The following is a 15,244-nucleotide window of genomic DNA, read 5'->3' on the forward strand; positions in this document are numbered from 1 at the left end:
AATCCAATAGAAAGGATTCCTTTTTTTTTTCTTAAGCAACACTTCAAATTAATTGATATAACGCAAATTCCAAATCCAAATAATCAAAAATCACCTGCGCAGCTGACATGAAAAAGGGTAGGAAGTAGAAGAACTTTTCTTGCAGGGGTACATGTATCCGCAATCTACCAGATCGCGGGCCGATCCGGTATGTGGGTTTTCTAAGCCCGCTCAGATTGATGATTTTTTGGTCGTCATGGGGTTTTTTTGCTGTATAGCAAGAAATAACCCCGATGACAGAAGTGCAAGGCTAGTATTTGAACTAACAATTTCATCCAATCGACACTTAACTCGATGAATGATTGGAATTTTCAAGGGATGGATATTGTTTTTCTCTGGAATGTGCAGAGTACTCAGTCTATTGGGTGGAAGGACTGGTTATATTGGATTAAATTGCAATTTCTCGTATTTCATGATAATTATTGAAAACTGGAATTCAATGTTGGCTCCTGATAGATATTTTAACTGAAAAGTACGATTCTCAATTATCTACTAGTGTTTAATTGGTATGCATATTTCATCCCAGCTTGGCGCTTAACGCAGGCCTAAGCGGAGGCCCGTGTGCCACTAGCATGGCCAGTAACATTTTTGAAGGCCTGGATTTCATTCGATTCTAGCTCCAGACTACTGCCGGCAGTGATCATAAGGCGGCATCTGCTAAGGTGGCTTGCATTCAAATGTTGTAACTTCACCTGATCAAGATCGGCGTGGTCACACAGATCCGATGCTAAAAGTTCGTACAATTCTTGATCGTGAATCTTCTCAGCCTGAGGTTCTCCACTTGATGGATATAATACATCAAGGTAAAAGCAAACAAAGGTTTTGAGCGCATTCTTAAGAGTGGGTCAACTGTGGAAGTTCCCCGAAAACTACGCGTTTTCCCGTGGAAGTGTGGAGAAAGACACATTTTCTAGCGCTAACAGCGCCATTCAATACTCCACTTACCAATAACAACCTCTCGTGAATTGTACAGAAAAAGCAAGTATATCAAAAGCACCTTGCAATGTCATCTGACATTGTGATCACGGAGATCGGGAAACATCAAGCGGCGAATGAACAAGCTTCATTCTTGAACCTAGATCCAGGAACAGAAAGGAAAAGAGCGGGCCAGGCTGGTCCAGAATCATTGGTTTTGGCTGGAATTTTTGCTTTATCTTGACTGCCATCACCCACTGTTATAAGTCGCCATTTACCAAATTCTTCTCGCAATCTCGCAATATCACAATTGAAAGCTCTCATTCTCAATTATGCCATTTTCACGCTCTCTCACAGTCGTCGGTTGCCATGCAGAAGGTGAAGTCGGTGATGTCATCACTGGCGGCGTGCTCGATGTGCCTGGAAAAACAATGTTCGAAAAGCTCGTTCACATGTCGACCAAGAAAGATCATATCCGTCAACTTCTTCTCAATGAGCCCCGAGGCCGAGCATCGATGAATACAAACCTTGTTCTACCACCCTGCGACCCGAGAGCAGATGCTGGGTTCCTGATCATGGAAAGTGAGGAGTACGCACCAATGTCTGGATCAAACATCATCTGCACAACAACTGTACTTCTGGAAACAGGCATGATCCCCATGAAGGAACCTATCACAGAGGTAGCCCTGGATACCGCTGCGGGACTGGTGCCCGTCACCGCAGAGTGCGAAGGAGGGAAATGCAAAAATGTTGAATTCAACAACGTGCCATCATTTGTCCTCGAGCTTGATTACAAAGTTCAAGTTCCAGGCCTTGGAGAGATATCAGTTGACATCGCTTATGGCGGCATGATGTACGTGTTGGTGGATGCTGGGTCCGTAGGCTTGCAGGTCCACAACCAACAATCTCGTCAATTGGTAGAAATCGGAGAGCGTATTAAGCGGGCTGTTGAAGCTTCCTACACTCCAATTCATCCCGAGAACTCCGGTATCACAGGATTTAGTGTCCTAGCTTTTACAGAGCCTCTCAACTCAGAAGGAGACTGCAAGGTGTCTGTGAATGCTGTGGTAGTTTCTCCGGGAAGATTCGACCGTAGCCCCTGTGGCACTGGAACATCCGCTAGACTAGCAGTGTTGCACGCACGTGGAGAAATCAAGGAAGGAGAAATTTTCAAACATCGAAGTATCTTGGGTACTGAATTTATCAGTCGTATCCGTGGGACCACTCAGGTCGGACCCTACCAGGCTGTTCTCCCCACAGTTAAGGGTCGAGCTTGGATTACAAGCTTCAAACAAGTTGTTCTTGACTCGACAGATCCATTCCCAGAGGGCTTCCGTGTGGGAGACCAATGGCATATGCCACCAAACTAATAGCCTTTTTGTTCAATGGTGCTTCTCGATGATTGATTATAAAAAGTTGTTAGTCAATGAAATGAATCAGCATAAATATCACAATGTTTTGAAAACAACACGGATGATTACCACATGCGCATGTGCATGACTTAATACCTCGTAGGACATTCAAATGTTACAAGACCATTGAAGGAATGTGTCCCATTCGATTTGAAGTATTCGATGATCTTCCACTCTGCTACGTGCCTCGGTGCTAGTACTACATAGTCTGTTTTATTGTACCAAAAAGGTGAATACTTTCGGGATATATTAAGGCTGACATTACATAGGACAGAAAGATATGAAACACTTGGAAAATAAAAATCAACATCTCTGGCATTAAGGAACTTAGACTAAAGTACATGAATCTAAGTTACATGCGATCGTATAGTAAGCGCGCTCAATCTGAATCCGTGAATGTGCATGGTGGGGCATAAATTCTTTCAGGCATCAGTTGGTCATAGGTATCATAGGGAAAAGGGTATCCAAACGTCGTTCTGTCATTCGTTCAATCAAGAGTGAGTCGAGTGTACCTCGACGGGGAACATCTTTCGATATCGTGGACAAGGAGATGGCGTGAGGATCGTATGCAGTATATTGCGTTTCCTGGTCCATCACATCTGACTGCGGAGTAGGATCATACTTTTTGCCGCGCTTGAGGAAGAACCATCTGTAAATAGAAGTCAGGTTAGTCATAATGAGATAGTATTTCAATGATATTGTGAAGGGGGATCTTACAATCCTGCGGCACAGGCTGCGAGGAATGGAATACCAAGTCCAACACACAGTCCAATGATGAGTTTGTTGCTTGTTCCATTAGTCGTGCCATCTAGTACTCCACCCTTACCAGTCGATTTGGCGTTATATTTTGTTGGTGAGCCGGATATTTTATCCAGACTGCGGACGTTGCTACCAAATGCTACAGCGTTTGTGACTGAAGCATAGGTAGCTGCCGGGTACGTTGCCGAGGATCCCGATGCGACAGTCACATTTGCCATCATGGTTTGCTCGTAAGAGGTGGTGTTCTGGCTATTCACAGGACAGTTGACCAGCCCCGATGACTCGCAGCTGACGATGGTATAGGTGGCCGAGGAGGTCACTTGAGTTGTAATGAGATCGGCTCGCTTATCAACCTCTGCCCGAGCTGTGGTAGCAGCGCCTGTTGATGTTGCTGATTTGGAGGAGACACATGTACTGGCCAGAGTGGTGTACCAGACAGGTACAGTTGTGTATGCATTTGGCCCCCATTGATATGAGTCCACTCCGATTGTCGCTCCAGCTGCAGCTCCAACCGCTAAAGTGTACTCGGCGACAGCAGATAATTCGCACTCATCAGTGCTATCAGCGGAGTTGTGGTCGATATCAATGAGGAAGTCGGCAACATAGGCAAATACGTCTGCCTCGACACCAACGCTGAAGCTCAAGTCGTCATCAAAGAATGACTTAGTATCAACTTCGACGCCAACGCTCGCCTTCAGGCTCAAAACCGCCTGGATGGTACCTCCTTCACCTTCAATTGTGATGGGTAGGAATTCGTAAGATCCTCCGGGCCTAAATCAAATAAAGTCTCAGTAACCTGCTTTACCAGAATTTGAGGAAAGGGAAGGGGGAATGTTGAGCTTACACTGAGATCGTTGACAATTCATGATCAAACAACTCCAAGTCAAAAGACAACCCATCATCGAGCTTGAGATGGATACCGGTTCCAACATTGATCTCGGCATCTGCCATCAGGATCAAGTCTACGCTGAATATAGCGCCCACTGTGGCACCCGGAACGGAGAACCCAGCTGCTGTCTCTGAAGTAAACAGGTTCAGAGTGTATGTAGCTCCCTCTGACAACTTAATGTCAAGATCGATGTAGAGCTCCAAGTTGTCAAACTTGAAGTTCACCTCAGCACCTGAAAATTTAGAGCTGGTGTCCTCCAAATTCAGATCATAGTCAATGGATGGCCAAGCTGGGACCCCTTGAAGTGTAGCAATATCTTCAACTGCCTTCTCAGCGTAATCCTTCAGAGTATCAATAAAAGTATCTGTATCATTCTTAAACTCATCATAAATATCCTCTGCAATGGCACTGATGTTGAAATCTCCCTTGAAGGTGAGTTCACCAGTGACGGAGCCGTTAAAGTAACAAGTTGAACAGATAATTTCTATACCCCCAGTGGATTGCCAAGCGTCGGTCACAGAGTCTGTATCTGGGATTTCATCGGGACTATGAAATTTTTGTTAAATTTGTTCAACTTTCGATCCAAGAATCAATGTAGAATTCTCACCTGTCGCCATACAAGACCGCATTGTCCCAACTTTTTGCGAGTGAGGTATCATTCATATGATACACAGTGCTACGGGATTGAAGCACTGCTCTGCGAAAAGCTTGCCCTACTGTGTTGACAGTATCAAAATCTGTCGTTCCAGGAGCATTCCGAGTACTCAGTGCCGCATTGCTAGAGCTAACAGTGACAGACTCAAAGGCACTCGACAAAGAAGCGAGGGATAGAATCCCCGCAGCAATCTGAAGAGGAAAAAGCATGGTTGCAAATACCTGCTAATGGTTCTGCGCCAGTTAATTGAGCTGAATTATAGAAATTTGAAAAATTCAGAAGCGGAGACATCGAACAATTTAAACAGTTATAGAGCCGTGAACCCTGCCCAAGTGCACGTCCTCGTACATGTGTAGGATCCAAATTTACCCACAGTCGGGGCTCAAATCCCATCTGGTCAATGCTCCGGGACAGTGGGGACATGACAGGGGCAGTGTATGCACTAAAATTGGGGCTCAGATAAGTATGCATATATGAATTGAAACGGTTCGTCCAGGTGCCAGGTTTTGTCCAGTGAGCAGCCCTGCGAGTGGAGAATCATGCAGCTCTCCGTTTAAAATTGCACATGCACATGTGGCAGGTGCATAGAGCAAAAGAGGCTGGTAATAGCTGAGAGATGTCTTGGGACATGTAGACTGTTGAATTCAAAGTGTCTTAACTTGTTGAGTCCCACAGGTGGAAGCGAGACTAGAACTTAGGCCTAAGGAATTTGATAGGACAGGTACCAAGAAGGCTGGGAAATCGATGCTTTGACAAAAGAGTTCCTCGTATACGGGGAAATATGGGGCTCTCTCGGACGAATTTGAAATAATCTAAGTAGAAAAGTTCAAATGTTGGGGCCAATGTCTCTACCCCGGGGCGGACCCCGGTGGAGGTCTTCAAGCTCATGTCCTTAATAATTTGAGATAAACTCCGGTACCAAATCTCTGGGATGATGAAATGATCAAAAAATGAAACTAATCATCCAGATGTCCTAGAAGTCTCTGATTAGTTGACGTGCGTTGACTTGTCTGAAATTGGGTTAGTTGTGGATTATTTTTATACAAGTAAGTGCCGAAGGAAGCGGGGGCTGCCGTGATGGGATAAGCGTCATGCGGGTTAAGAGAATTTTGAACCGGGGCCTCTAAAGCGAAATTTGCATTGGGCAAGAATCCCGTAAGATGGTGCGCTATCATGGGGGCCATCTTTCCAGCCTCACTCTTGGAGCGGGATATAAGTATCGTGTAAATTGTGGAAATCGGAGCAAAGCCAAGTTAGGAAAACTTCTCCGTTTTCATCAACTCATCAATGAATGTGAGCCTCTATGTCTAGCCACTAAGAATCTGTGCCTAGAAAGCATAGGTAGCCTTGGGTGCTTCAAAGTAGGAATAGGAGCTTACCAGTATTTCCGTGGGCAGTTCAAAAAGTTGTCCTTCAAGCGTTGAGCCCAGTAATCCATAGTAGTGCTTGAATAGACGGTAACCTTCGAAACCAGCCACTGCATCTATCTTCATGAGTACCATCATCATAAGAACAAATTCAATGCACACAAGCGCAAATGTCCAATCGAACCTGGGACCTTTTTGTTGCTTCTTGATTCTCTATTTTTCCAGTTCAAAAGTCTTTCAAGGTTCAAATTGGATCCGTCAATTCTGTGAAACACTTCTCATCATGCACCTTGAGATACATGCATTTGAATGTGCATATGACACACAATGTACGCGTAGTTAGAGGATTGATCACTTAGCGAATCTTGGAAATATAAGTTTTCAACCTTGGAACCAATCAAAGGATGAAAATAAACTGCATTTGAGATTTTAAGATACTGGACAAAAGCACTGCAGTGTAATGCTGCTAACAATGCAAGCCTCTGGGTCAAGGAAGGTAAGCATTACCAAACATAGAGTCAAACATTCTAAAAAATAAAGGTCGTAAAATATAACGAAGTATTCATGGGTCACCATACTCCGTGGATCACCGTACTCGATGTCTACGACATCGAAGACACGCCCTCATATCGCAGTTTGTGCAAACGAAGACGTAATCCAAAAGGTCCTGACATATCTCGCATTGCGACTCATCTTCGTCGTCACGGTACCATACCCATTGTTCTTCTAGGTGATGGTTGCAGCCAATCTCTTCGTGGTTCAGGAGGTGATCACGGACTTGGTTGTATGCTGCCTGGCGGTCTTCATTTCTGGCATTTGGTGCAACTCTATCATTCATTCGTTGGTGAGCTCGGCGGAAAAGCATCTCCTCATGCCAAACTTCACAGTGGCAGGTTTTCCAAACCAACCCACAAACGTAGCAAAACTCGTAACCGCACCTAACAGACCTTTAGCATGTCTCTTCAGTGGCCGAGTAGATTTTCGCTCAACTTACACACAAGTGATATGGTTACACCCTTGGGCAAGCTCCACCATTCTTCGACATCCAGCACATCGTTGCCATCTCCTTTCCTCTGCCATGTCCAAAACTTGGTCCAAGCCGACCTCCATCGGACAATCGTAACCAGGGTGAGCAAAGGAATGACACGGTTGATGTGTGTGTTGGTTACATTTCGGACAACTTCCATTTTCGTCTTTGATCCTGAAAGGAGGGATGAAAGCTGAGCATGTTTGATCTGCACAGTAAAGCCGGTTGACCGTCATGTATTCAACCGCCTTATCACTAAATGCAACCAGCTCCTCATAATTCAAAACCGAAAGCACCATCATTGGGCGCATCACACCTCGACAACAACGAGGTGGGTACAGCGTCTCATCCCTGGTGGCTGCGAGAAGCAGATTCCGAGTGCACTCATAACAGTAATCGTGACCGCATACTCCACTGAAGGTAATTTCATCACATATTTCAAGACATGATGCACATTTCTTTCTTCTCTGTGGGTCTGAGGATGATGATGGGAATGAGGGACCCTCTCCGCAACCTGGCTGATCTTCTCGTAGTATATGCTTCATGAGGTCCCCCATCATCGCGGAAATTGAATTGTCATTGGCACCAGCCGATGCATCATTGTCGAATCTTCGAAAATGGATGTCATCCTGATTAGTTCGACTCAATGCGCGGGCGTATTCATGGTCACTTTGAGCGAGCGACTCGTCATTTTTCAGAAATTCCAGGATTTCCTGGTCCGTAGAAGTTGCTTTTGTGGTGCTTAGCGCCATTTGTCGATTGCGGATGGAAGTCTGAGCAGCCAAAACATTCTCTCTCATGCAAGCCAGGGCACATTCCAGATCAGTTAGCTGTCCCGAGGTCTGTTTGTCCTTACTTTGCTCCTCAACCTCTGCGAGATCGTCAAGTAGAAGCTTCAAGGCAGAATCCATACTCTGCTTGTCCATCACTGCGCGTTCACGCAGGGTGGATGTGGAAAAGTGGTGGAATGAAAGAAAAGGGATGAAAAGGGGATGGGTGAGGATGGGGGATTGGAAAGAGATAGAAAGAGAGGTGGTGGGAGATGATGAGAGATGGAGAAGGGATGGAGAAGGGAGGATGGATGGGTGGGAGCCTGAGGGGGAAAGTGAGGTTCGTCTAATCTATACACAGAAATGGGACGAGGACTCCTCAAATCTCGAATTCAAATTCATTTCTTCAGCCTCAACTTTTCTTCGCAGTTTCATGGTTCATCTAATCGATTTCTTTTGAACTTTATCTCAATGTAGACAATTATGCAGCAAAATGGGCCCACGTCGATATGGACTGGAAGCAATGACTTTGTTGTCTGTACCAATATGACTTCCAAGGTTACTACCACATGTGCCACGCAGACCAACTCACAGTCCGAATGGGTATGTTTCCTCTTTTCCAACTGGTGTTTTAGGCTGGATGACTTCCAGAGGCTTCACAGCTTCTGTACAATCGAACCAGATATAACCATCGAATTGTTTATGAATCAACGCCTGAGAATAATGAGAGGCTCTTTCTGTCTCAGGACGATATATGACCCCGATGAAACGCTGAAGACGACGCTCTTGCGCCAACACAGCACGGAGAGTAGGGTCAACGCGACCCCTTCGAAGATCGATGAGGAAACTCGGAATCCCAGAATCATGCGCTATTATTTCCCAACTGTCACTTCGCGAAGGACGGACATCCATGATTTGCATATCCTCATCCCATTCATGGGCCGCAGCTACAGTTCCTGTATGGGTACCGCAGCCAAGAATAGCGACATTCTCTCGACTGAATTTCTCACGACATAACTGGCCGATATTGATTTCGCTGCGTCGCATTCCCATGCTCGTATATCGAGCATCACCAACGTGCGAATTATGGGCCCATACAAGAGCTTTGTGGGCTGGAGATGGGCGATGCTGTATCAGACGACAGAGAGTATCGAACATGTGTGTATCTCTCAAGGTCCACGAGCTAGCTGAGCTCCAATACATTGCCTTATAGTACCTCTCAGCATCGCGGACGAGGTAAGCGTTCTGTTTCCCACTCAGGTATTCATCCTCCTCTTGGACATTCTCCGATACATATTCCAATCGTTTCTCCAGGAGGTCTCGCAGAATGGTCATGACTGCAGCTTCACAGTCTTCCATTCCATGCAGCGCAGCCAACCCATATGACGTGGGATCCTCAACCCACGGATCCAAGCACCCATACCGTTTTCGCGCCTCTTTCCCAGCTTCAGGATTCACTTTATCAAGATATTCAATCACGGCTCGAATCGAAGTTCCCATACTATAAAGATCCAGTCCATAGAACCCGACCCGTCGATTTGGTGGGAGATCCTTGTTCCAGTCCCGCATCCACTCCACCAGATCTTGCATTTCACGATTGCGCCACATCCAAGTTGGAAACCGTTTAAACGGCTCGAATCCTTTTGCTGAACCCCCGATTCCCGCTTTCGGTCCAGGACGCATGCGTACATATCGATCGATTGCCTCAGCGTCGGGCCAGTCAGCTTCAACAGCGACCATCGTAAATCCGTGTTCCTGTATGAATCGTTTTGTGATCTCGGTTCGAGCACGGTAAAATTCAGATGTGCCATGGCTGCCGTCACCCAGCAGTACTATATTTCGATCGGCATAACTATCGAAGTGGGCTGCAAAGCTCTCGTCTTCGATTGCTGGAAGTGGCTCTATAGCCCTGTTGAATGCCTCCTGTAGTTCCGTCATGGCTGTTGACAGTCGTCGAATGGAGATCGGTCGCATTCAGGAAACTTGAACGGCTAATGTTTATGAACTAGACATCAGAATTTTGCCAGGCATATTTGAAGTATCTAATTTCATCTACATTATGCCCATACTATTGAAGGGTCTTTGGGAGGTGAAGCTATAATGAGATCACTTCCGTGTAAGCGGCCAGTAATGATGACTTCACGCCGACCCAAGCCCAACCTTAATCCGACGAGCTCCTGGTACTACGAACACACATGATAAAAAAAAATTTTGAGATGATTTAATGTTTTTAACACGGTACTTCAGATGGAAATTAACCCATATCACGTTATATAATTCCAACACCACTTTTCAACTCCATGCGATATCAATCCGTCGTATCGCAAGTGTCACAAATATGGCTCTCCCAATCAGTAGTCCATCTCCTCGACTGGACCGATTTCAACAAGCCATGGAATCAGTGTACGGAAGCTTCAGTTTAATAGACGATCCCAAGAATTGGACTCCACCCTTGAAATCCGGCGGACACCGAGGCCGATATCTATGGACCGATGCATTCGGCGTGATCAACCTGTTAACCATGCACAAAGAGTACTGTCGGGCCGGAGCGCAAAGCACAGATGACGATAGATATGTTCAATTAGCGAGGCGACTTATTGAGACCGTCCATGATGTATTGGGTCGCACAAGAGATGGTACGGCACGATTGCCTGGAGCGACAGAGTCGAATCCTCTCGGTGGAGGGCTGCGAATCGGTAAGACGGATGAGCATGGATCGGACTGTGATGGGCAATACCACCACTATCTCACTGTGTGGATGTTTGCCCTTAATCGGATGGCGTTAGCTACTGGCAATATGGAATATAATCGCCAGGCTGTGGCGCTAGCTTGCGCAATTCATCCCAGGTTCTTCGTGGACCGTGCAGCAGCCCGTCCGCGCATGATTTGGAAGATGTCAATGGATTTATCCGCACCTCTTGTCTCATCCGAAGGGAATTTGGATCCTATTGATGGGTTTGTGGTTTTTCGTATACTTCAGGCGACTGCTATTCATGCAGGAGATGGTGAAGTCTTGACAGAGGAGATTGGTGATTATAAACGAGTTATGGAGCGCAAGGGAGAACATTTTGTTTCCAAGGATACCTTGGATCTGGGCATGACATTATGGACGGCTCATTGGTTTTCTGAACAAGAGAACTGGGCATCGAATCTGGCGAACAGATGCTTTGAACAGCTATGTACGTTTTTCATTTGAGCGTTGCCTTTACTGATAGTCCACTCTAACAAGCACCTTGACAGATGACATTTTCGAGATCAATCGGTACCTTGATCGTAATATCAAATTCCGTCTGGCCTTCCGCGAATATGGTACATGCCTGGGGTGCTACTGCCAATCGCAGCAAACAACCGACAAGGAACGGGCAGTTGACCTCAAGACTTGGGCGGATGCCATCATCACAGCTTGGGATCCATATATGGAACTTTCCATATCCGAAGACTTGACGCCTGAGGACCTGCGACCCATTACTCGCGTGATGTACGCAACAGCTTTGACACCCGGTGGTATGGCACTCCCATGATGATATCCAAATCTGAAGCGCATTTCAGTCGCTAACTTCGTGAAAGCATTCTGTGCGGGATATTTGGGCGCGGAGCCTCCAATTCCCAAGAAATAATTCAAAGGCGAACCATTATTTGAGATTTTGATGGAATACTGAGAGGCATTTGATAGGTATTTCTGAGTATATGAGATGAGTGTATTGTCTAAAAGCAATCAATCTATGTGATGTCCCACTGGAAGAGACAAGAGACAAAAATGCGGTTCGCAAAGGAATGCATTTTTCATACAATATATGCGAAACCAAAACTAGCAAGGACTCACTCAGGCCCCTGGTATGCCAACAATGTCTCTCCAAGCAGGAAGTTTCCTCGGCAGTATGTAAATGGCATATATGGTGCTCATCGCAACAAATAAGCCAGACCACTATAAGTAAATAGATGATTAGCTCCATATTCAAATGAAAACAACTACTAAAAGTGATAAAAACATTTTGATATTGATAGGGCGATGCTTACCTTCTCCAGCCATGTGTGGAACCAAATTGCGGTCATAAAAAGCATCCACCAACCCAAGCCCACAACACCCCAGACCAAGCGTAATGACCATGTGACGGCCAAGCCAGAGCCTTCATCTTGATCGATACTTCGAACAGCATCATGATTAGGATCGCTCGCCTTCCTCTCGCGCGCACAATCCCCTTCAACACGCGAACCGAAGGAGAAGGCTCCCACGCCGATCGCTTCGAAAGCAAGCATTGCTGTTGTCAATACTAACATAAAGACATGTCCACTTATATCATGTCCACCTCTCCAAGCTCCTCCAGCAGCTTTGCAGGTCGTAGCAGACAATAAGGACTCCAGCTTACTAGGCGGGCTCAAATATGGGCTTGCCTTTCCTGTCTGTATCAATATTTCTTGACATTTTCCGCCCGTCATAACAAAGCCCCTATCGATAACCGCGGGCCCGAAAAACCATTGCGTCATCAAGTACCAGACAGTCGTTGCGAGGACATATCGTAAAAAGGCCTGGAGGAACCGTCGAATTCGCGTTTGTTGTTGTGCGGGGAGAGTGAGGAATAGAATCGGTAGGCAGGTTGTGCGAGGAGGAGCGAGGCGAAAGCGACAGTTGTCCACAGCCATCCGATCTTTACAAAGTAGAGATTGAAAATGTTGTTTTTCCGAGCGAAATAGTTGACCGGACTCTCGGAGATATGCAGGTTGGCTGCGAGAGAGGGGGCCAGAGGACTAGCCGGTGAGGTGGATTGAGATCTAGATGATCGAGCGGTTGGCGAGATGGCAGAGAATAATGACCCTAATAGCAATGTCGCAGGGTATACGAGGAGAATAGCCGGGGAGGGAGGAGGTCGAGCGGGCGTGGCCATTGTTAATGATTTGAGAGACCGAAGTCGAACAAGCCTCTCAGGGCCAAATTAGATCGTGAACACAGAGTAGGATTATGAGGGAGTTAAAGCATCCGGATTTTCAGTCTCGGAACATCTCTTGTGGAATTGGAAAGGTTTCAAAGTGGTAAACAGGGAAGGCTAAGGCCGTGACAACGGGAGGATGACATCAACTTCAACTTCGCCGAGGCATTAATATTGGTGCCTCAGGCATAAAAGTCTCATCTTATAGTCATGAGTCAATCCCAGAGTTAGAATGTTTATTTTTAGACGGTTGCGAATTTTAGCATGTTCAAAAAAATTCTAGTGATCTATTCCAGGTGATTTCATATGATTTGTCCAAAAATGAGCCTAGGTCGAGAGGTAATTGGTCGCGTATAACAACACATTATAACGCAGCGATAGATATCGAGAGAAATCGAGAGAAATCGAGAGAAGGAGAGTAGTGATGCGCTACGAGGGATGTACAGACGAAGAATTCGCTCCTGCAATGATCAATCAAACGTTAATGGAGTAAGCTGAGAGATTTGACTAGGACCTCTCTATTTCACTATGTATTCCAAGGTTCTGAGAAGGGTTTTGTGGTAAATATGCCGCTCCTGCTAAGGTACTTCGAAATTAAGAAGCTGTCGACCTAAGTCAGATATCAGCCGCATAATCAGAGAAATCGAAGGTTCCCTGGGCTCCAGAGAAACAAGTTCGCTTCAGCTGCCCGTATACAACCTCGCCGAATCCCACATGCGGCGTAATGTATTAGTAGTAGTAGCTATTGAAGAATTAATCCTTGGTGGCTGGATCACCAGCCCAGGGGTCGAAGTTCAGCGGAGACTCAGAGCTCATGCTGGAATATAATCGTCAAAACTGAACCGTCGAGACGTGTAGCAAGTTCAGCCTCTAGGATTTCATTTTGCTCGTCCATATCATGATGTCTACTCACACTCTGGATGGTGATGCTTATTGTGACATCCTGCATCTTTGGACTGTGATTGTGCTCTTTCCAACTAGAAGGAAGCTAGTAGGCAGCCCTAGAGTGCTTGTCAAAAGTGAGGCCGATCCAAGCGGCGGTCGGACATCTAATATATTGGGGGGTCACATCCAGTAGCTCAAATATTCGCGAGGTCGATGCAGGTGAATACTGGGGGAAATGATTCCGCACGGATTGGATTCAAGTTAGAGAGAGAGTCACGGTATTGTTGAAAAGTATTCGGCAGTCGGAGCAGTGGTGTCCGCCTATGAAATGTGAAGTAAGAGATAGGAAACATTAACCATATTGTAGTACGGAGACGGCTACGGAGTAGAACTGCCCAGGTGATGCATATAGGTAATAATTAGATAGATCGATTTGAGTACTCCGTCCACTCAAATTCTCAGTGTCTCTACCTTGGAATACATGTACGCGTGGACGAAACCAAATAATTTGGTAATGCAAACTTGCAACTGGAACCTTGGAAGCTGCGTTGGGAGTACGTCCCGAGGCCTCGAATCGGCTCTAACTACATCGAGTCTCATCGAAATGCGGCTCGGGTTGATCGTATGCTTCCAATCGGAACACTCTGATCGTTAGTAGGGCTCAATTCTTCAAAATTACTATAGTATACCACTCAGGTGGCACATAGTTTCCTTTTTTAGTTATAATAAAAGTATGCTCCGTACTGAATAGTCACCCACATGATGGATCATCGATCTTAGTAAGGGGTAAGGTATGCATAGTATGTGCTGCCACCAGCAGACATGAACCAGGGCCACTGCGAGCTAACGTTTCAACTTGAAATGTTCCGATATTTCGGTCCATCAAAATGATTTACATGAAAAAAAAGTTCCATTCTGGTATGGATATTCGAATAGTTTATCCTCGATCAGATTATGACCAATGTTTAAATCGTCCCGACTTCCAAATTGCCTCTCCATAGAACCCTGGATTCCACTACACACAACTGGAAAACCTAGTGGTGCCGAATCATTGGAGTGAAATCTGAGTTGGAATGTATGTACCTGACGGCTGCACACTCTCTTTTTTGTTCAACCCATAGTTTCTTTTCCGAGGCGCCGGACCCACCTTTGGAAGGTGCTAAGGGAGGGGATAATAACTCGCATAAATGGATAGATCCCACTAGTGACATTGTTGAGCACCCAAGCTAGGGCCATGGAGGGGTACATACGGTAGCGAATAAGGCTTGTGCCGCATGAGGACCCATTCCCCACCGCGCCAGCCCTGGAGTGGAAACACAATTCCATTATGCATGAAATTAATGTGACTAGCTATCGACCGAAGTTCGGATTTAAAAAATGATGTGCTAGTGTCATTTTTGTCATTTTCTGTGTGCATCCATGCTGTAATAGACTCCATGGCTTGAATTAATCCCCACTAAGCTTTTGGTAGCGTTAACTTGAAGTCAACAAGTGCACTGGCATCCCTGACAGGTATATCGGCGGTTAGATCTAAATCCTGTCTACTTTATTGGAGATTCATGTTGAAATTCGCCACACATACATTTTCCGAGACGAGGATC

General features: G+C 45.8%; 6 protein-coding genes across 6 annotated transcripts; 2 read left to right on the top strand and 4 right to left on the bottom strand.

The window, feature by feature from the left end:
- Nucleotides 1–1,286: 1,286 nt before the first annotated feature.
- On the top strand, nt 1,287–2,324 carry N7483_010886 (proline racemase family protein; the record flags this gene model as incomplete). The annotated part of the gene is made up of 1 exon (XM_057094313.1): nt 1,287–2,324. One exon carries the CDS (start codon nt 1,287–1,289, stop codon nt 2,322–2,324), a length of 1,038 nt encoding a protein of 345 aa, XP_056940284.1.
- Nucleotides 2,325–2,795: 471 nt separating this feature from the next.
- N7483_010887 (uncharacterized protein) lies at nt 2,796–4,878 on the bottom strand (the record flags this gene model as incomplete). Its single annotated transcript, XM_057094314.1, has 4 exons — nt 2,796–3,015; nt 3,084–3,896; nt 3,970–4,560; nt 4,622–4,878. 4 exons carry the CDS (start codon nt 4,876–4,878, stop codon nt 2,796–2,798), a joined length of 1,881 nt encoding a protein of 626 aa, XP_056940285.1.
- Nucleotides 4,879–7,026: 2,148 nt separating this feature from the next.
- N7483_010888 (uncharacterized protein) lies at nt 7,027–7,989 on the bottom strand (the record flags this gene model as incomplete). The annotated part of the gene is made up of 1 exon (XM_057094315.1): nt 7,027–7,989. The coding sequence occupies one exon, from the start codon at nt 7,987–7,989 to the stop codon at nt 7,027–7,029; it is 963 nt and encodes a 320-aa protein (XP_056940286.1).
- Nucleotides 7,990–8,421: 432 nt separating this feature from the next.
- N7483_010889 (putative erythromycin esterase) lies at nt 8,422–9,771 on the bottom strand (the record flags this gene model as incomplete). Its single annotated transcript, XM_057094316.1, has 1 exon — nt 8,422–9,771. The coding sequence occupies one exon, from the start codon at nt 9,769–9,771 to the stop codon at nt 8,422–8,424; it is 1,350 nt and encodes a 449-aa protein (XP_056940287.1).
- Nucleotides 9,772–10,171: 400 nt separating this feature from the next.
- Nucleotides 10,172–11,354, top strand: N7483_010890 (uncharacterized protein; the record flags this gene model as incomplete). The annotated part of the gene is made up of 2 exons (XM_057094317.1): nt 10,172–11,012; nt 11,074–11,354. 2 exons carry the CDS (start codon nt 10,172–10,174, stop codon nt 11,352–11,354), a joined length of 1,122 nt encoding a protein of 373 aa, XP_056940288.1.
- Nucleotides 11,355–11,656: 302 nt separating this feature from the next.
- On the bottom strand, nt 11,657–12,716 carry N7483_010891 (putative inositol phospholipid biosynthesis protein Scs3; the record flags this gene model as incomplete). Its single annotated transcript, XM_057094318.1, has 3 exons — nt 11,657–11,758; nt 11,851–12,230; nt 12,326–12,716. The coding sequence occupies 3 exons, from the start codon at nt 12,714–12,716 to the stop codon at nt 11,657–11,659; spliced, it is 873 nt and encodes a 290-aa protein (XP_056940289.1).
- Between the last annotated feature and the right edge of the window lie 2,528 nt (nt 12,717–15,244).

This window comes from Penicillium malachiteum, assembly GCF_028827825.1.
Source record: "Penicillium malachiteum strain IBT 17515 chromosome Unknown utg000005l:1.0-9002435.0:326005.0-9005861.0, whole genome shotgun sequence".
NCBI classification, from domain to species: domain Eukaryota; kingdom Fungi; phylum Ascomycota; class Eurotiomycetes; order Eurotiales; family Aspergillaceae; genus Penicillium; species Penicillium malachiteum.